This window comes from Miscanthus floridulus, chromosome 8, assembly GCF_019320115.1.
Source record: "Miscanthus floridulus cultivar M001 chromosome 8, ASM1932011v1, whole genome shotgun sequence".
In the NCBI taxonomy this organism is placed as follows: Eukaryota; Viridiplantae; Streptophyta; class Magnoliopsida; order Poales; family Poaceae; genus Miscanthus; species Miscanthus floridulus.
The window spans coordinates 58117401-58138826 of NC_089587.1; the positions used below are offsets into that span (position 1 = coordinate 58117401).

The 21426-nt window shown below is 41.4% G+C and overlaps 1 protein-coding gene across 2 annotated transcripts; it reads right to left on the reverse strand.

Moving 5' to 3' along the window:
- Nucleotides 1–13607: 13607 nt before the first annotated feature.
- Nucleotides 13608–18634, reverse strand: LOC136472197 (nucleolar GTP-binding protein 1-like). Of its 2 annotated transcripts, none has more exons than XM_066469930.1 (14): nt 18470–18634; nt 17583–17701; nt 17148–17265; nt 16960–17024; nt 16774–16887; nt 16540–16614; nt 15916–15954; nt 15700–15771; nt 15454–15567; nt 14906–14977; nt 14785–14821; nt 14398–14510; nt 13999–14193; nt 13608–13802 (listed from the first exon to the last, which is right to left on the reverse strand). In XM_066469930.1, the coding sequence occupies exons 1-14, from the start codon at nt 18615–18617 to the stop codon at nt 13698–13700; spliced, it is 1386 nt and encodes a 461-aa protein (XP_066326027.1). In that variant the 5' UTR covers nt 18618–18634; the 3' UTR covers nt 13608–13697. The 2 variants fall into 2 exon arrangements, with proteins under 2 accessions (XP_066326027.1, XP_066326026.1); XM_066469929.1 differs by having other exon boundaries at nt 17583–17811.
- Between the last annotated feature and the right edge of the window lie 2792 nt (nt 18635–21426).

The window sequence follows — 21426 nt, forward strand, 5'->3', positions numbered from 1 at the left end:
ATTACTCCCGTTATGTCTATATTTATCCAATCAAAAAAAGAACAGAAGCATTAGATAAATGTAGATATTTAAGGCAAAAGCTGAAATCCAACACAATTTAAAGATTAAGATAGTCAGGTCCGACCGTGGGGGAGTACTACGGTCGGCATACCCCATATGGCCAAATTCTTAGACCTTTTGCAAGGTTCTTACAGGAGAATGGCAAAGTAGCCCAGTATTCTACACTGAGCGAACCTCAGCAAAATGGAGTAGCTGAAAGACGTAATCGTACCCTAATAGATATGGTGCGCGGTATGATAAGTTACTTCACCTTACAGATGAGCCTGTGGATGGAGGCGTTAAAACCCGCTATTCATATTCTCAATAGAGTACCAAGTAAGTCGGTGCCGAAAATGCCGTATGAGTTGTGGACAGGAAGAGTACCCTCACTAAACACTTACGTGTGCGGGGGAGCCCTGCTGAGGCTAAAGTATTTAACCCAAACATTGGGAAGCTAAATCCCAAAACAGTAAGTTGTCATTTCATTGGCTATCCAGAAAAGTCAAAAGGTTTTCATTTCTACTGTCCAGAGAGACATACAAAGTTTGTGGAAACGAGACACGCTGTCTTCCTAGAGGATGAATTGGTGAGGGGGAGCATGGTAGCTCGAGAAATTGACCTTGAATAGAAACGGGTGTATGCACCCACTCCAATGATTCATGAGCTATTTTTCTCACTACTTGCTATCGCTGCACCGATAGTGTCAGATACTGTGGTGCCAGCACCTGTTGTTATTCCGCCTGTGACAACAATGAATGATGATAAGGAACCTGTTCTTTAGGATCCTATAGAACCTATTGCCACACATGAGGGGGAGCAACAACAGCCTCAAACAGAAGATGTGCCAAATGTGAAGGCCCCTAGAAAGTCTCAAAGAGTTAGAAAATCAGCTATTCCTGCTGACAATAAAGTATACAACACTGAGGAATTTCAAATGGAGGATGATCCCACCTCATTTGAATAAGCCATGAAAAGTGATCATTCATCAAAGTGGCTTGAGACCATGGCAGATGAAATGAAATCTATGAATGCCAATAAAGTTTAGAACTCGAAGATAATTCCTAAAAGAGCCAAAACAGTAGGCTGTAAATGGGTCTATAAAACAAAACTTAACTCCCAAAGGAATATAGAGAAATATAAAGTGCAACTTGTGGCAAAAGGCTTTATGCAAAGAGAAGGGATTGATTACAATGGGCCTTTTCTCCAGTCTCATGTAAGGATTCCTTCAGAACCATAATGGCATTAGTGGCATATTACAATTTAGAATTATATCAGATGGATGTAAAGATGGCATTTCTTAACGGGGACTTGGAGGAAAATGTTTACATGGCACAACCGAAGGGTTTTGTCATGGAAGGAAAAGAACGAATGGGATGCCGCCTAAAGAAATCCATTTATAGATTAAAACAAGCTTCAAGACAGTGGTACTTGAAGTTTGATCAGACAATAAAGAATTTTGGGTTTTAAAGAGAATATAGAGGACAATTGTGTCTATGCAAAGTTTAAGAATGGAAAGTTTATCTTCCCTGTCCTGTATGTGGATGATATCTTACTTGCTAGTAGTGATGTCAGTCTACTGCTGGAGACAAAGAAGTTTTTGTCCTCAAAATTTGATATGAAAGATCTTGGTGAAGCTTTGTTCGCTCTAGGGATTGAGATTCACCAAGATAGAAGTAAAGGTGTATAAGGACTATCATAAAAGGCATACGTAGAAAAGATCTTAAAGAAATTATGTATGCACAAATGTAGTCCCTCACCTGCTCCTATAGTCAAGGGCGACAGATATGGGAATTTTCAATGCCCCAGGAACCAATATGAGATCGATCAAATGAAAACGGTTTCATGTGCTTCAGTTGTCAGAAGCTTGCAATATGCTCAAGTATGTACGTGCCCTGACTTGGCATTTGTTACTGGGTTACTTGGCAGATTCCAGAGCAATTCTAGAACAAAACACTAAAAATTAGTAAAGAAAGTCTTGCGTTATTTGCAAGGAACGAAAGGCCTCATGATGACGTATAGAAGATCTGATTCACTCCATATAGTGGGATATTCAGATTCTGATTATGCGGGAGATGATTGAAAATCCACGTCGGGATATGTATTCACTCTCGCAAAGGGGAGCTATTTCATGGAAAAGCTCAAAGCAAACCGTCACTACATCGTCCACAATGTATGACAGTTTGTAGCATGTTATGAGGCAACGGGGCAGGTGAACTGGCTAAAGAAGTTCATACCTGGTTTGAAGGTAGTTGACGATATCTATAGACCACTTAAGTTATACTGCGATAATAATCTTGCAGTACAGTATGCTCACAACATAAGTCAAGTGGTGCTGCCAAACACATTGACATAGAGTATTATGTTGTGAAAGATAAAGTCCGGGATCAAGTCATAAGTCTTGAGCATATAAGTACAGAAAAGATGCTCGTGGATCCGCTTATAAAAGGCTTACCACCCAACGTGTTCAAAGAACATGTAGCTAGCATGGGTTTAAGGGAAAGCCTAAAATTCCTGGACATAAGAAGTCCCAAAGATAAGTATCTATTTTAGAACAGAGTAGTGTATTGTAGCTGTTAAATCTATCGACAATGGACCGTGACGATGAGACATGCTCTATGCGCTAATCTGTAATAGAATGAACAAAAGTAAATGATATGAAATTGAAAGATAGTAATGAGATCAAGGGGGGAGAATGTTAGTTGATCTCTACCAATAGGCTTAATGGCCTATTGGGCCCTTGTCTCTGCGCCCTGATCGGAGGCGTCCAACCCTAATACGGTTGATGGGCTCCTGTCGCACAGCACATATAAAAGAGAGGTGGGGATCACGGCTCTAACTATGAGGTTGGTCTGAGCCGCCGTGAACCACCACAGTAAATCTAATCCGATCAAAGGAGTGCTGCCAGCGACGGGAAGCCCACCGACTCCGCCGTCGCCCCTGCAGGGTCACCACTGGACCTCGCCTGCATCGCCACCACGACGCCTACAACGCCATGGTACCGGCGTCTACACTGCTGCGGCGAAACTACGCAAGGGTGAGGAGGCTTACCCCGGATCTACGGCTACAGAAAGGTAAGCTATGATCCTAACACACCCTTGTTATTATACTTATACTGGGAACACCTTATTAGTAATTAAGGGGTTGATTAGCTAGAAAGCCATTTTGTTTGGTTTAACAAACATGCGACAACTTACTTTAATTCTAAACAGATTATCGCATACAGAACAATAGCACTTTCATATTTTTTCCAAACAGTAGGTTAATCAAACAACTCAGGATAAATAGAGCTTATATTATTTAAACAAGTGTTAACTAAATACATTAAACATGAAGACACATAATTAAGTTAATTATAAATCCATGATATGTTTTCTGTAACATCCCAAATGAAATTCACATGGTTAAGAGAGCTATTACTTGTATAAAATAGCTCATAGAACTTTTCTCGGACTTTCCCTCGCATGGGGACGCATTTTAACCCTCCTTATGCATGTAATAAATATGATAAGAAATAAATCTTTAAATACTCAATCCAATTCATTTAGGCACCAAATATATTTGGTTAATTTCTCAAGATTTTTGGACTAAATTCGTTGGAATTCAACTTGGTTTATTTAAATCTCAAAAACAACTAAAACCTCATTTTCCCTCTCCTACCTCAGCTTGGGCCGGTTTCCCCTACGTGGCCCAACTTCCTCCTCTCTTTCACATAGCCCAAGCAGCAGCCTACCCGCTCTTCCTTGCGCGCCGCCGCCTCCTCTCTTCTCACGCGGAATCACGCGCACAGCGCCGCCGCCCGCGCCTCTTCTCTTCGCCCCCATCTGTCAGAGCAACGCCGACGCGTGGCCAAACACGCGCCGCGCCCCTCCCTCTTTCGTCTTTCCTTTGCGCCGAAGGAGCCCGCGACCATGGGCCATGGTCGCCATGACTACCACTTGGGACGGTGCCGATTCTAAAAAAAAAACACCTTGGACCAGTGCCAAACCAGGTATGCTGAAAATCCTTTGAATTCCTCCACCGAGCCTCTTAAAAAAAGCATATGGGTCGGTTGCGCTCGGCCTCCACAACTTTTTTTTCACGAACGTGTCCTTGTGACACGTGTACAAGCATCCCAGATAATCCAAGGATTACCAAGCAGGGTAGTGACCCAAATTAAAGAGCAGGCTAAGGCCTAAATTACAAGAAAAGATTGCAACAAGACAACGACTATAGCCATAATTGCCATAATCCCACACCAAAGTCGACGAGCAAAGGGAGGCCAGCGAAGCTAGCAAGCATCTTCAAGCACGCACTCGACATTTGACAGGTCGACTTTGAACAACGCCCGCAGTGCTTGTCTCTTAGACAAGTCAAGCGGCCCCTAGAACTGGAAATCGTTCAACGCCTGAGAAACCGGCTGCTGCTTGGGGGTTGCAGGATCCCACCTCGACACGAACACCTTCTGCGCCTGCGCCTGGAGGGTGGCGCTCGCGGCACGCGAGTGGCATTTGGCCGCGAGACGGCCGCTACGACGGAGTGAAGCCAGAGATGGCGGGCGGCGAGACCGACGTCGAGGCGGGTCCTTGAGGACCGGGGTTTTCAACGGTGCCGTGCCCCATCAACTGCCATGCGGGTCCATTTGCTGGGCCCAGATACGAGGCCTCTGCCAGCGCCCTAACCGATCCAATATTCCAAGTTCCAACTGCCAAACTCGCCTGGCCTGCTGCGAACTCAGTGGCGAGTTGCGAGGTCCATGGCAAGGAGACCCTACTTCACGCTTCCTCCCGACATAAGCCTGTATATAACCAAGCTGTGCCTAAAGCACTGTTTGGATACCCCCGTGCATATTCTTATAGGGAATCCTTTTTTTATAGACATAGATTACATAACTTGTGCCAACCAACTAAATTGTCTTATGATAATAACTTGTCTTATAGGACTGAAACAATCAAACAATGGAGGTGTTACACAAAGGACAAGGCAGGAAAGCGCGCATAGCAATAAACAACAACATTACATACAATCTCTAATTTGTCGAATATTTCACACCCCGGTAGACAGTGCTCCGGCGCTCCGCTAGTGTCTAAGATGGCTTCGGAAAGTGGAATTCTCTTGTGATTAACTGTCAAATCAGCATTGACATGGACATAACCAACGCTAATCAGACAGCTAATTCAAAAGAACCCACCAGCCAAAGCCAGCTTAGACGCCGGAGGAGCACTGTCTGCCTAGGTGAGGCACGGCTGATTTGCACCCATGACATAATACATTCATACAATCTCATCGCCGACGGATTGTGACACAAGTGCAAAAGAGCAGTGCCCTTCCTAGGCCTAGACAGAGACGGTGGTGGCTAGGTGCCTAGGCCACGCCGGCGTGGGCCGGCCGTGGGCTCACCGCCGCGGACGATGATCGCGATGCCGCCGTGGAAAGCCACGCACAGTGCTAGAGCGAAGCACATCGTGCAGGGATCTCGTTCCCAGGGATAGGGAGTCCACCGCTGTGGTGGTGGGGGGGGGGGGGGGGGGGGGGGGGGGGGGGGTGCAGCGATTGCGATGACCGTGGAGGTAACACAGAGGGCAACTGTAGCAGAGTTCATCTTCCGCGCCTGAACCTAAACTGAATCCCATCAAAAAGACAAAAACAAGTAAAAAACAGTCAGCATACGGTAATGCTGCATACCATCTTGTCCTACTGAATGCAGTATCACCTCCTTTTCTCATAACAAAAAAAATAGAGAGAAAAAGTATGTAATGCATGCAGAAAGAAGGGTATGACAGGCAAGAATCAACATTGGATACTCCAGGGAAAAAAAAGAGATATGACGCTATAATGCTTCTTCCACTGATCTTGTTATGTGAACGGTTTTCTCCTCAAGCGCGCGCTGTCTCTTTGTGTTGTTCTCCACGAAGGCCGAACTGTGCCTGTTAGGCTCCCGGCGCCGCGTTCCTCTCCGCCGCCACCGTCGACAGCACACCGCTGTGACGGCGAGGTTGGCATCGATCTGCTGCAGCGCTGAATTGCAGGGATCAGAAAACAGAGCCGGACGGTGGGTGCAGTGGTGGCGATGCGCGTTTGGATCGGTGAGGATTTGATGCTTGTGCTGCAACTTGGCTCAGTCAGCCTAGAGGAATTGGAGAAATTTAGTGGTGCTTGCGTGCCTGATGAAGGAGACACGAAGGACGCTGTGCTTGCTGCTGCTATTGGCTGCCTATTGGGGGAGAAAGGAGCTGGTTGCTGTGGACATGGACTGAAGCTTCGGTGTATTGCATTGCAACGTGGGACAACAACATGATGCCGTGCCTTTGTGTTTGGTGGAGGAGAAGAACGAACATGCAGAGATAGCTAGCTGTAGGCAGAAAACCCAAGGGCAGAACTTGTGCCTTCACATCAAAGCAAGGAGGACACCATTACGAAATAGCTAGGCTTGCACAAACGCGGGGGATGAAAGAACGCAGCCCCGGAGCTTTCCCCAAGAAAGCCCACAAGAAGGCAAGAACCCCAAACTGCGTCCCCCCATGTAATGTAGCACAGCACACAGCAGCAAAAAGCTCGTGCACCCAACCAACGTATAGGTAAAGCAGAAGAAGACGCGTCGCACGCCCCTGACACGACACATCGCTACTGACACGCGAGCCCCGAACTTGTCGAGCGAGGCAATCGCTGGGACTCGAACGTGTCAAGCAGGGCAGTGACAGTCACTAGCCGGTGGGGCAGTCAGAGGACAAAGGCGTACATTACTCACCACCACGCATGGGTATGACCGCGATGAAACGAAAACGACCCATTCACCATACTCTCCAGTTTATTCACGAGAGCAGTATACCACGTTCAGCTGTAACGGTACAATTCTACCAGTACATTGCTTCAATCAAAATAGTAAAACTCTACTCGTACAGTTAGCACAAAAAGTAACAGTGCACCGTTGGAAAATATAAAACTATTAAATGAAAATAATCATCCTAACTTTTAGCGAGTAAATATTTTTCTTGCAAAGTTATAAGACTATTTGAATGTAGATATTGGGTCGGAGAAGTTAAATTGGGTGCCAATACCAATTTAGCCTTAGAATGGAAATAGATTCAATAGGGTGTAGACAGAACTGGTAGCTAGAATAAAGCAAGGTCATAATGCCAGTTCTTGTTTGGTTGTCCATACATTGAAATGGATAAATCTCTTCCTCCCTTCTCCCCTTGCGTCCGGGCTCTCCATTGGTGAGTCAACTTTGTCCTCCCTCTCTGTCGGCGAGGTCGCCTCCGTCATCCCTCACTACCTCTCGACATCGCATATGCCCTTCTCTATCAGCGAGGTCGCTCCGTCCTCCCTCTCTGCCGGCAAGATTCTCGCCGCTCTCCCTCTCTTCGCGTCGCTCTGCCGGAAAGATCCCATCCACCCTCCCTCTTCGTGCCGCCTCTGCTTGAGCTCTCTGTCGATGGGTCCCTCCCCCCCCCCCCCCCCCCCCCCCCCCCCCGCATCTCCACATCTCCTCCGTCCTTCTTCTCCATCGGCAAGGTCCACTCTAGCCTCCTTCTTCGTCGGCGAGGTCTCCTCCACCTGTGTGGTGAATAGAGTAGAGGGACACGACGATGGTGGCCGGATGAAGAAAGAAGGTTGCGCTCAAGTGGGTAGCCCGAGCCATCACGGGCAGCGGCGGTCTTCGGGTTGTGGCGGGTTTGACGGTGGCGAACCGCCGGCGGTGATTAACCACCGACATCGATGGCATGGGCAGTACCCTCCAACGTTTGAGGGTAGTCTTGGAGCTGGTCCTAATTGAGATTAGTTCGTTCTCTGGATTCTCCCCAATACGAAGGGGTTGAGCTCGGTATTGAAGGTGGACAGATTTAGTTGTAGATGAATACCATGGAAATGGCGTTCAATTTCATCTCTCAATGCCAAAGACATCCATGCAGAATTAGAAAAACTCAATTCCATTTCCAAATTCCAAGTCTGAATATCTACATCCAAACGGGGTGTAACATTCTTGTCATGAGCTGGAACATTATGATTATTTGTGTGCAACTAGTATATTTTCTCCTAATCTCGAAATATTGTTCTTTTAAACCTGGAACATCCTTCTCTCGATTCTCAAACCTAAATATTTTCTTGTGAAGTTAGAATAATTTTCTAATAAAGCTAGAATACTGCCTTTCTAAAATGAAACATTTATTTCTCCTTAAGCTTGAACATTTGCTTATGAAGTTGCGTAGACATTTATCTTATCTTATTTATTATTTTTCTCACTTTTGCTTGAAATCTGCTAATCTTTATATTTACTTTGCTTTTTGGATTTGTTCTTTCTGCCAAACATCATTAGTGCTTTTCTCTTGAGCTAATATTTTCTTCCAACGGTACCAAGCTCTGTATAATTTTTTTTTTCTTTTAGTCTCAACTACAATATTACATAATAGTCACCCCTATGTTCCAAATTATAAGTTGTTTTAGCTTTTCTAAATACATAGTGTTTTGCTATATATGCAAATATAATCTTAGTGCATAGCCCGGTACCCCAGTACTTAGTGCGTCGCCGGCCGTTTTTTTTTTTGGCTCGCCGGCCTTCGTGCCCGGCGGCGTCCACCAGTCTGCGCGACGCCGCCGCGAGTCACGAGCACAGCCTGTTCGGGAGGCCGTATCGTATCGTGGATTATTTACTGCTGGCTGATTTGGTGTGAGAGAAAAACACTGTTTTTGGCTGGAAATTTACGATCGTTTACGACCAAGCGAACAGGCTAACGCAACGCATAGCGCAAAGGGCATTAAGTACATCCCAGGCTCAGCCTCGGCAGTAGCCGCGACGGCGACGGCGACGGCGACAGAGACGATGCAGAGGCCGATCATGGGAGCATCCATTCTCTGCGCTGAGACGTGAGAGGCACTGACGACCGACCTGCTCATCGTAATACCATTTCCGTGAATGAAATATTTCTTCTTGTAAAAAGTAACTGTAGCTGCTTGCCAATTGCCATAATAAGAGTGCAATAATCTTATACGAGAACTATAATACCAACAGCAACACGTTTCCATTGTTTTCGGAGAAAAAGGAAAAAAAGATTTCGTTTCAGAATTGGATGTGAGGAAACGTTGGAGGATGTCGTCAAGCTTGAGATTCAAGAGAGCAGAGATCATACCTTTCCAGGTTCCTTTCCTTGCCAAGCGTAGTTTGCTCAGGCGGCCACGGATATGATGAACAACTAGCTAGCTTATCACACAGTAGCAGACGTAGAATAGGATTGAAGGGGCCGGTCTCTTTTTCTTCCTCTCTCTCTTCATTTTTCTTCTTTCCTCCATCTCCTTTTCTCTTTCATCCTCCTTATATTTTCATTGATGCACCAGCTGTAGGGGCTAGTGCCCCCCTAGATCCGCCCATGCGAACAGAGAAGGACGAGGCAGACCCATATTTATACCGACAGACCTACGGAGTACAGTAGCTAAGCTAGCAGTCTGTTCATTTCGTCGTGAATTATTTACTGCTGACTAGTTTAACTGGTTTGATGTGAGAGAAAAATATTATTCTAACTTATAATCAATGATCGTATAGGATTGTATAAGGCCAGTCTAACAGGCTGTAGCTTTCTCTGACGCCCAGGGAGGATGGAGACAGGTCTACCGTAGCTAGCTAGCCTTTTCCTTGGGGCTCACGTGTTGTTTAAATCTAGATGTTAAAGTTTAGGGGTGTCATATCAGATGTCACATGGAAGTGTTTGATAGTAATAATAAAATAAATTACACAAGTTCTCAGTGATCCACAAGATGAATTTATTAAGCCTAAGTAATCCATCATTAGCACATGTTTACTGTAGCACTTTATTAAGCCTAAGTAATCCATCATTAGCACATGTTTACTATAGCACCACGTTATCAAATCATAGACTAATTAAGCTTAAAAAATTCATCTCACAAAGTAGTTGTAATCTGTATAATTAGTTATTTTTTAATTTATATTTAATTATATCGAACATACCATACTTTATGGGATTGCTCGCTATTCCTTCGGCGCCAACGACCTCTCGAGTACCGTGTCTCGGGATGTTCTCTGGCTGGAATGTGTGTAGCCCGTTGGTTGCTAAGCAGAGCGCCTGAGCTTACAACGGTCCTCAGCAGTATTTTTTTTTCTGGAATTTAATTTCACCACGTATCTATAATCTAAAAATAATGATAAGCCACCTTTACAAGCTGCTCCCTCCATTCCAAACTTGCTCTCCTTTTTTTCCCCCAAGTGACCTTTAAGGTTCTCGTTCACGGTCCTATTTATTCAAAACTTGCTGCATTCAAGGTTTCTCTAGGACACACACCTAATAATAAGAAAAGAACAATGCAATAAATTGCTAGGACGACTCCACCTCTCGATCAGCAGCAGTGCAGCTCATTCATTCCCTCAGCTTCTGCCTGTTGGCATCACCTCCAAACACTGACATTCCTTTTGTGTCGAGTCCTGGCCACAGAAGATCCCACGTCACACAAAAATCCCTGTTTCCTGATCCCAGGTTAGAGGTTCCAGGAAATTGCGTCTATCGGCTATCGATCACTATCTTCCAGCTGATCTTTGGATCTGCATATAGTTACATTCAACGTGTTCGGCTGGTAGGGTCCCAGCTCGTTTTCGCTTGTTTCAGCTTATTTTAGCTTATTCTCTCTCACAGAATACTATTCAACCATCCAAAATCATCCAAAACCAGCCAAAACCGTACCAGCCGAACACGCTGATTGTCTGCATATAGTCTTCTAGCTGATCTATATGTATGCATATATGGATCTACGGAGTACATGCATCTGTACTGTCAGCCTGTTGATTTGTTGGTTTCTGAGCTGATAAGTTCGGCTGATGCTGATTTATTGGCCTTGTTCAGCTGACAGAATTTTAGCTGAAACTGATTGAAAAACACGATTTTGGTTGAATTGTTGTGAGAGAAAAACACTGCTCCGGCTAAAAAAAAGAAACAAAACAAGCTGAATATAGGATAAGCCGAACGGTGCTGAAAAGAAAACACTATTGACTAGCTGATAAGGTCTGGCCGAAACCCGACCAACGAACAGGCTATATGTTCGTTTCACACACTGCTGGGGCCAAAGGTGCTTGCAGACTTGCAGTGTCCGCGTGTAGTATTCGATGGTAGTACTAGTTTATTTAAATAAAAAAAAATGGTTTTTGACTAGGATCTCATCGTGCGTTGTTACGGACTTCACTTGGTAATTCCCTAATCGCCTAACCGCCAATTTTGCTGCTGAGGAACAAGTATTGAAAAGATGGTCAAAGCAGGAACCAGCACCACCATCAACATCAAACGGCATCCTCTGTGGCTTGAGTGGTGGAAAATGTTGGCTGCTGGGCCCGCCTCAGTTTCCACTGTACACCGGGTGTACCACATCATCCTCAGTGACTTTAATAATTCGCTTGGATGCGGGGACATAAGAGGTGAGATAGGAAAAGGGAAATATATGAACGGTTAGAATTAAATGAGACGTAAAAAATGAATGGTTAGGATACAATGTTCTTTTATCCCTATCCCTGTCCAAACGCCACCTAAGAGTAGTATTACACTATAAAAATACCTTGCGTTGCTATTGCTACAAATAAATTTATTATAGGAAAATTAGTTTCTATAAAATACCTCGTGGCTATTGCATGTTTATATATGTCATTGGCTTGCATGTTATTTCATAGCACGGATCTGATAAAAATCGGTAAGTGAATTGAAGAAAAACAAATATAATATTACACTATAGAAGGATAGGATGATGAAACAAATATAATACGTAGATGACTTATACTTAAAGATTAAAAGTATTGCACATAATAGAGATGATGTAGATCATTTTTGTAATTAATAAAGGATTGCATAGATAGATTACATAAAAGAATTACAAGTTAGTGGAGCACTTATTAGAGGATGATGTGGACATCTTTTTTTTGTGAATTGGATGATGTGGACATCCTGTATGAAGAGATAGAACATCTATTGGAGATTAGCTTTATTAGAGGATATGGATATAGATTGGGGCTAAGTGTGTGTATTCCTTTTGTTTTGAAGGGAAAGCAATGTCGCTTTTCGGGTTGCAGCATGACAATAACTCTCAAGTCTCAATATTCCAACGTCGTGTAAATGTGCTTGCAGAACAGACACTCGTATTTCCTCTGTCTCAAATTACAAGACGTTTTAGCTTTTTGATACATAGTTTGTATTATGCATTTAGACATAATTTAGATCCAAGTGCATAGCAAAAACTGTGTATATAGAAAAGTCAAAACATCTTAGCCCTTGTTTAGTTGGACCCCAAAGTCCAAAAAGTTGCTACAGTACCTGTCACATCGAATGTTTGCGGCCCGTGCATGGAGCATTAAATGTAGACGAAAAGAAAAACTAATTGCACAGTTTGGTGGGAAATTGCGAGACGAACGTTTTAAGCCTAATTAGTCAATGTTTGGATACTATTTGCCAAATAAAAACGAAGGTGCTACAGTAGCCCCAAATTCTAAATTTCGCGAACTAAACAAGGGCTTATAATTGGAAATAGAAGGAATGCAAACTTTGGATGGGCACATCAGCTCAGTCAAGACGCTTGGCCTCTTGGGCCTGTCCCCATCCCCAAAATGAGACTATGGATCGTATTTCCTTTCTTTGCAATAATAAAAATTAAACCTTTATTTAAAATTGTAAGTCATTTTAGCTTTCTACATACATAGTTGTTTCTCTATACACACCTTCTAGATATATAATAAAAGATATGTCTAGAAATAACTATAGCAGAGTGATTTTTATAAAATTTTATCCTAATTAGCGTCCTCCTAAGAGGCATGGACCTCTCTTGCCCGACTTAACAAGTTTAGGGAGACAAATTTTAATTTTGAGAGATCATGTAACTAAGTGGCGTAGAGTCACAAGTTTAAGGACCGTCAGTGTATTTAACTAAACATAAGGAGGATTCTATTTCCAATTAGGATGTCTACTACACCCTACATTCCCAAAAGAATGTAATTCTAAGTTTGGACTAAATCAATCTTTTTTAAATTTGACTAAATTTACAGAAAATAGTATCAACATATGTATCTTCAAATAGTTTTTTTATATAAATTAGAGTAAAGACTTAGACGCTCACATATACACACACCTTATGAGCACATCCGAAAGACTAAACTAACAACTCTCAAGATTGAAAAAGTCACCATAAATATCTCATTGTATTACTACTAATGAATAACGCTATTATATTCTAGATAATAACTTGAAAAAAGTACGAACACCTACATCAAGTTTCCAGTCAATGACTTGAACCCGGATTCCATAATAATAATAATAATAAAACTAGCTGAGCTACGATCAATTAGGTTTATTTTAAAAATAATTCCATTATTTATCTAAGGGTAATTATTACTCATCATAAATTTATTTGATTAAACTCGAGATTAGTTGACTTCTTGAAAAACAAGAATGATAATCTTTCTGCAATGGAGAAAACAAGAATGGTGATCATTCTGGGACGGACGGTGTACCCTGCTAAAGAATGGATAACGGCCACGGTAGGGGGAAAGAAAATGGGCAATCACATTCATACTAATAATTCATATTGACCACCCTTTCCAAATGGGCAAAATGACAACAGATGAAATGCGTTACCGTCATCGACATTAGTGGAATGTTTACACAAACATGCAGCATGGATATTCGAGTGCTCATTGTCAAACTTCAGTAAACAACACTAGTCCCTACTTCCTGTGTTTCATGCTCCGCCTTGCTAGCTTTGATCCGAGCCATCTGAGAGGTCAGTAGCTCATGCACTCTTTCCTTTAGCTGGAGAGACACAGAAGCAATATATTAGTCTAAATTCTAACGGGCCTGGCAGTCGCTACAATAAGCAACAAGTAAACACAACTTATAGATTTAAGTATGAGGCTGGCACGAGAATAGCTAACCTCTTCGCTACAATAAGCAACAAGTAAACACAACTTATAGATTTAAGTATGAGGCTGGCACGAGAATAGCTAACCTCTTTGACGCCGATTTCACTCTGCAAAGATACTCGGAGGGCGCCTTCTGGCCCCAATCTTCTGTACTGTGCTACATCAGCATCAGCATCGTGAAAGCTTATGGGCTCTTTCTTTCCCAAAAGATCACATTTGGATATAACATCAAGCCATAGGCGGTCGCCGAATCTGTCCTTAATATGCTTGTACGTGATGTACTGCCAAACAAAACATCAGCTTAAGTGCAGGGATGTGAAACTTGTGATTTGGCATGTCTGAACACATGGCCAAGAATTTTCTTCTGATTTTTTTGAGAATTGAATTTTCTTCTGATTGACCTAGGCAAGCTAGTATTTCTGGTGTCCCCTAGAATAGAATGGGTATAAATGACACCAGAAGCTACAGAGAAGTAAAAGATGTACCTGATCGGCCACTGAGGTCCCACAGTCTTCAGATAGATCATGCACATACAGGACAGCGATAGGTAGATATGAAAGGACAGCAAGTGTCAATCTCTCTATGTTATTTCTGTCATCTTTAAAAAAAACCAAAATAAAAAATGGATCAGAGCTTTTGGTGCAGTAATATGTGCCTATAATAAGCAATAAACTAAAATATAAAAAAGAGACACACTATGTAAATGACAGTCACTCTTAGTTTTACTAGAAACCATATTTTCTACAGTATTGTTTTATCAGGCACAAAGGAAAATTAATCATCTGAACTTACTAACAAAAATATCACACATTTACACATGAAAGCTACACAGCCTCTTAAGCAGAGTGCTTTGAGAACCAAGTCTGACTCACCATCATGCCTCGTTAGGAGTCCTGGAGTGTCCGTAACCTGCAGAAGGATGCCTTTGTTCAGTTGTGAAGAAAAGCAAAGGAAGCAAAACTGGTGTCAAGTCTAATGGTTCTATGATTGAACCTGAAAACGTTCGTGATTGGATACAATGTGACCCATTAGAATCCCTCTTGTTGTGAATGGGTAGCTGCAGACCTGCAGAAATACAAGTAGGATGAGACACGAGAGGAATTTAGCAATCAGCTAACTGTATATTACAGATAATACTATTGCAGCCACCAATGCTTAAATGATGACATGGAACAAACTCAAGTACTCAACAATCAGAACCCGTAGTCAGGCATTTTTCCAATAATGTATATTCGATAAACAGAAACGTTTTGCTACTAAGTCAAGCCTCTCAAAGATGTCAACTGAAGCTCACCAATGAAGAACACATTCTTTGATACAGGAACACATTGGATGAGGCATGAACATTAAAAAACTACTGTTTGGTAAGAACTCAACAAGTCAAACAAGACGATCACAACTACTTCTGATTACACATTAGCAATAGAAAATTGCTTGTGAAACTGTGTCTACCATCTACCAACAACAATCTGTGCTGAGCAGAAATTGCTTGTGAAACTGTATCTACCATCTACCAACATACAAACTGTGCTGAGCATTACCTCAGGTTTTCCAGATGATAATATGCGGACTAATGATGACTTCCCCACATTGGGTGATCCAACTAGACATAGTGTTGGAATATGTAGATCAACAACAGGCATAGAACGCAAAGCCTGTAGCAACTCAAAAGTTAGCCATAAATCAAATTAAAAAATTTAGAAGCCTGAATAACATCAGCAAAAAAAGAGGCACCGAAATCATTTTCTTATTCTCCAACTTGAAAGAAAGATAACTGCAGTTAATACCTTTGCAACATTTACTAAATCATCAATGGCATGCTTCCCATGCTGGAAAGCCTCTTCAAGTTTCTTTCTGCCCTGGAAAAGTAGATAGAGACACAAAAGCAAAACATTAGCAATGCAACTACAGGGTCACTTCCAGAATTTTTTTGTCAATGGCCATAAGACAGCGACAAAGGATCGAGAACAGCAATCGTTGTATAAGTTGGAATCTGAACAGACCTCGGTGAGGCGCTCCTCTGCTTCACGTTTTGTTGTTGACTGTCAAGGTTAAATATATATACATCAGGAATAAGATTCCATATTATTCTATGAAAAAGAAAACAAATATTACCCAAATTTCCAGTTATGGGAGCAATGTCAAGATTTTCCAAATATAAAATGATAGTTTATTAAATAAAGATTACAGATCAAAATATTAGATTTTAGACATAGCATCCCATGTTTTCCTAGAAAATGTTTAATATGATGTAACACTGATACTGAGTATAACTTTCTGTTATTTTATTAGTCACAAGTGAGAACAAACTGATAACAATCATATTCCGAAAACTGAAACCATGCTTTTGTAACTTTGCAAAGTGAGATCAAACTAATCCACTGGACTGAAAACGTGGTGAGATGGTTCAATACTTAGCATAACTATTATTGGATTATGAGTTGCAAGTATACGCACACAAGAGAGTTTCAGAGGACATGTCTTGACTTGAATGTGGGAGTCAAATTTGATCATTTTCCCTTGAACAATACCTTATTGTACATCTTATCTCCAAGTACAGTAAACCAGTATGCATTTCCATAAGTTGGAATATAATTTAATGTATAAATCAATTGGTATGCATTCACCTTAGCACAGACTGAAGCATGCTGCTTTCCAACAGAAGTAATCTTTTTCCTGAGAGTATCCACACGTCCTAGAACCTGGCAGGGCACTACCAACAACATCATAATAACTCAACGAGTAGAAGGGAGAAGTATCATAGTATTATTCATACCAAGTTGATAACTTGTTTCTGTGCCATTATGGACAATCTCATACCAATACTCAATACCAAGAAAACGAAGTTCTTAGAACTATACCTGCTCATAATAACCCTCCCCAAAAGTCAACTCAATGAGAGACCTCTCATAAGGATGCAAATCTCTCCTCTTTGGGAAGTTTTCTGTGTATGTTCTCAGCGGTACAGAAAGTTCCTGAGAAACAAAACAGTTCTCAATATCAAATAAATGAACTTACTCAGCAGAGAGACAACATGATCCACTTACTTTCATTAAGGCATCAAGCTGTTTCGCACCTTTGTTCCTTTCACGCTTAGCAATATTTGCTATACCTACATTACATATGATTCATAAAGCAAACATCTGGTCATGCTAAAACAAAATGTTAAGAGAACGATCGTCACTCATTTAGCAGAGTGTGAATAATAAATGGTTAATGGTCAGATGAATCATACCTTTTGTTGGTGGCACATTTCTAGATTTCCTTTGTGCTGACATTAGTATATCAGTTGCAGGCATCACCATTGGTATTTTCTGAAACGCACCAACTGTCTCTTGCTTTCTCTGTTCTCCCTGGAATGAGGTAAAGGAGTAGAAGAATAGCAGGTAAGCATGATCATGAAGTTTAATGCCCAAGAAAATACGGTCTTCTTTTGTGAGATGATTCAATTAAACAACTCACAAGTGCTTCATAAGGTTAGTGCTTGAGGCGTGAAAATTAGTTAATTGCCAAGAGTGAGAATTTCACTTTCCATTCTTTTATGTAAGTCATCAGTTTTACAATGATTCCCATGTCATTAATGAACCAGAACGTGGGTTTCAATGTCAGGCCCTGTTGGCCTGTTGAACAAGTGAAATAGACTTGCTAAAATATTTAGAAAAGAATTTACATTCATATCATCTAGCTCTCCCTGTAACCTGTCATCCAACGTATAGCTACATGTTGCAGAGTGTGCCCGCCGACACAAGTAGACTGATGAAATCCCCGGTTCCAGAGTTGATAAAGAACCTGAGTTGAAGGCAGCACGAGTGGAAAATATTAAAAACAATGTACGAAAATTGAAACGACACTGAAAACCACAATAATAATGCTTGTGGGAGCAGCAGAGTTTTGGTTTCCTGCAAGAAAAAATCAAACTGAGAAGCATGACTGGAAATGGGCATTTCGTCAGGGCATCAGCAGTGTGGCGTCGAACCAAACTGACATTGTTCTAACACATTTTGATCTGGTAAAGTAAAGTTCGCAAGCTCTAGTGTGGCATCCGACCATTGCTTCAAAAAACAACCAAAAAAATCTGAACTGGCCGCTCATGCACACGCTGTGCACTCCCTAAAGCCGATTGAGCATAATATTTTAATAGGGAGGACGTCGCACAGTTCGACTCTTCTGCAAAGTCCGATTTTGGAAGCAGTCGATGTCTCTAGTGCGCTCCGTTCGTTTAATCGAATCTTACTTTCCCTCGGTTCGATTTGAGGAGTACACTGGAGCTGCTCTCAAACACTTTGCAGGCAACCATTTTCTTTGCTTTGGTAAGGCAAATACGATGTGGAAACTAGTACTAGGTAATAAATAATCCTAGGCAGGCAGTCCCGCGTGAACAGCACGCAGGCCTCAATAGAAGCGTAGCGAAGTAAAATCCATCGCGCAAAGAAGCACCCCACGAGCAGCAACAGCATGCCCGCGACTACCTGTACCGAAGGCGTCGCCGGGGGGCATTCCGTCGAACACCCTCCGTGCGAGGGGGCGGGAGTGGCGGGCGTAGCTGGTAAGACAAACCTTTGGGGAGGCGACGGTGGTCGGCGCGCCTCGCGGGCGCTGAGTGGGAGAGGTGCGTGGTGGCGGGAGGAGGAGGGGCTCGCCATGCCGGGCGCGGGCGGAGGTGTTGGAGGTGGAACACCGCGCGGCCTCCTGCGGTGGCTCGCATCCCTTCAGTTGGCAGCACAGCAGCAACAACAGCAAGCGAACTAGCGCTTCTGAAGTCTACTGCAACGGATATGGTTCCACGGGCCCAACGGCCCGCGGAAAGCATCGCTTGGTCCAAGAGCCCAAGGCCCAAGATTCGTGGTAAACGCCCAAATTTTAATTTTGGATTTTCTTTTTCTGCGAAGGTAATTTTGGAAAATTTTCACACAAAAATTGCACGAGAAATTTATATATGAATTTCTGTATCTATATATATATATATATATATAATATTAAAGAGCCAAAATTTCTACTTAAATTTTTTTCGTCCAGTCCAAATCTATTATCACATCTTTTCGTTGCCATTCTCAGTTGCCATTCTCACGTAGGATGGTCGATTTATGGGAGCCTCGGCGCTGGTCCTTCGGGGAATTGTCGACCATGAGGTGATCAAATCTATTGCATGCAGAGAAGGGATGACTCTCGCTTCAGACCTACGAGCTAACAGTTTCAAGTTAGCCGGTGACTATCTGAATGTCGTGAACAACAAGGCGATCTCGGAATCTATGGAGAAGTAATCCGAGAGATGAATGCGAGGAAAGCAGCTTTTAGAAGTGTCAAGTTTGTACATGAGCATAGAGACTTAAATACCGATGTTCATAGGATAGCTCGTAGCTCGATCCATGCCGAGTTAGAGCTGACATGTTTGGTTTTTGAATCCAGCATATGGTGTTTGTAACACGTACAATGCTCCTAACTCAATAAAGAGGATGGTGTTGCTTAAAAATAAAATTGCCATTCTCACGTCCACTAACCGCGTCTGTTTCTTTGGTTTGTCCACGTCCTTTTTTTCCATGTGTACCTTTTCCGTGAGCCGTGAGCGTTTGCATTTGTTTTTTCCCTTCTCGTTCTATACTCTTTTAAGTTCCGTTTCTTTTTTTCCTTTCCGTTCTATACTCTTTTAAGTTTTTTCTTTATACTTAACAAAAAAAATTGTCATAATTTTTTTAATCCAGCTTAAATCTGTATCCGTGTTTTCTCCGTTGCTGTTCCCGTGTCTAGTAACCGCGTCCGTCCTTTGGTTTGATCCGTTTTTTCTATAGTGTCCACCTCTTTTTTTCATATCAACTTCTTTTTCCTTTCCTTTCCTTTCCTTTCCTTTCCTTTCTATACTCTTTTAGATTTTTTCTTTTATTTATAGACTAGAGTATCTATTGTTTTTTCTTACATATGTAAAAAAATAATAATTAGATGTCTTTGAACTCTGACTTTTGCCTAATAAATAAACATTTTGACCAATGAATTTTGTATATAGTTTTAATAAGAAATCAAACTAATAGCCTATGGTCCAACCAATTGAACCGTGAACAAATATTGAGAAGTTTGTTGTCAATCTAATCAAAATATATCTAGCTCCAAGTTGTACGCATGTACCAGTGTAATCCTCGATGAGGGCTGCCATGTAGAAATTGAGATAGATCTCCTTCATAATCATGAACGGATAGACTAATCCTTGACACGTCGGTAACTATCTCCTTACGAATATAATTCAGATATTAGAATTACATACTTTTATTATGACCTTTAAAAGAAATCACGAAACTTCGAACTCCACCAACATAAAAATAGTATGAAATAAAGCTATGATATTATTTATGACTTTTTTTTGCCTTACAATGAAAGGAAATATATCTATCAAGATCGTATTTTAATTTGAGATAGATTTAATAGGACATATTATTACCGATATTAACTTATATTATAGATGCCATGGTTATCCTGACTTACGAAAAAGGTTAAAAATAAATAAATAGATATGTAATATTCCTATCCCCATTTCCATTAACATTTGATAGCATTTTCCTCCTGTTGTGATGTATGGACATGTGTGCTAGTTAGAAAAAAAGGAAAAATTATCGTGGAAACAGGTTGTGGGTTGAGATGAATAATAATAGATCACTCGGATTTTTTTTTTAAATAGATCACTCCGACCCAATTACATGCTGATTCTCTATCGTTTTTATTTCTCCTAACACACAAGTTAGTTCAAGCGCAAAGTTTGCAACTTGATCAACATCTTTTTTTTGAGCAAACATGATCATCATATGCCAATCCCCTGTTGGCTGTTCTGCTGCAGCTGTGTATTCGAAAAAGAAAAAAGTCTGCATTATCTCCCTCAATTTTTGTAAAAATCCGTTTTTTCCTCCCTGAACTCTAAAACCAGGCAAAACACCTCCCTCAACTTTAAAAACCGTTCATCTTACCTCCCTGGCCCGGTTATAAGTGGTTTTGAAGGCAGTTTTGTCTTTTTCTTTTATTTATTTATTTTGGCTGAATCTTTAAAAAATCATAGTAAATCACAGAAAAATAATAAAATGAAGAATCCAATTTTTTTAGACTCTACGTGAGTAGATCTACACAGCGAATATATAATATGGTATGCTTTAGAACAAAGTTTATGTTGTAGCTTTAAATCTATGCTTTTACGTAATTAAATGCAATAATTCATAGCTGCAGTTTCTATGGTCCAATTGTGGTGAAATTTTTATGATGAGCTAATTATTGTATATTTAAACTGTAGTAAAAAATTATACTCATTCGATCATGTATAACTTAGTTATATATTTTATTTAGGTTTATGCTTATTAAATATAAATAAATCTATAACGAAGCTATACATGATCCAATGAATATGAAAATTTTACTATAGTTCAATCATACAATAAGTAGTCCACCATAAAACTTTCATCACAATTATACCATAGAACTGCAGCTATGAATTATTCCAATTAGTTTACAAAAAAGCATAGATCTAAAGCCACATCAAAGCC

What these genes read in the sequence shown, in the direction of transcription:
- LOC136472197 (XM_066469929.1), bottom strand. Translation starts at nt 18,555, where the DNA reads ATGGCGAGCCCCTCCTCCTCCCGCCACCACGCACCTCTCCCACTCAGC. An exon ending in CCACCGTCGCCTCCCCAAAG is followed by an intron (nt 17,812 to 18,469) that starts GTTTGTCTTACC and finishes TTTTTCTTGCAG; the next exon opens with GAAACCAAAACTCTGCTGCT. An exon ending in GAGAGCTAGATGATATGAAT is followed by an intron (nt 17,266 to 17,582) that starts GTAAATTCTTTT and finishes ACCTCATTCCAG; the next exon opens with GGAGAACAGAGAAAGCAAGA.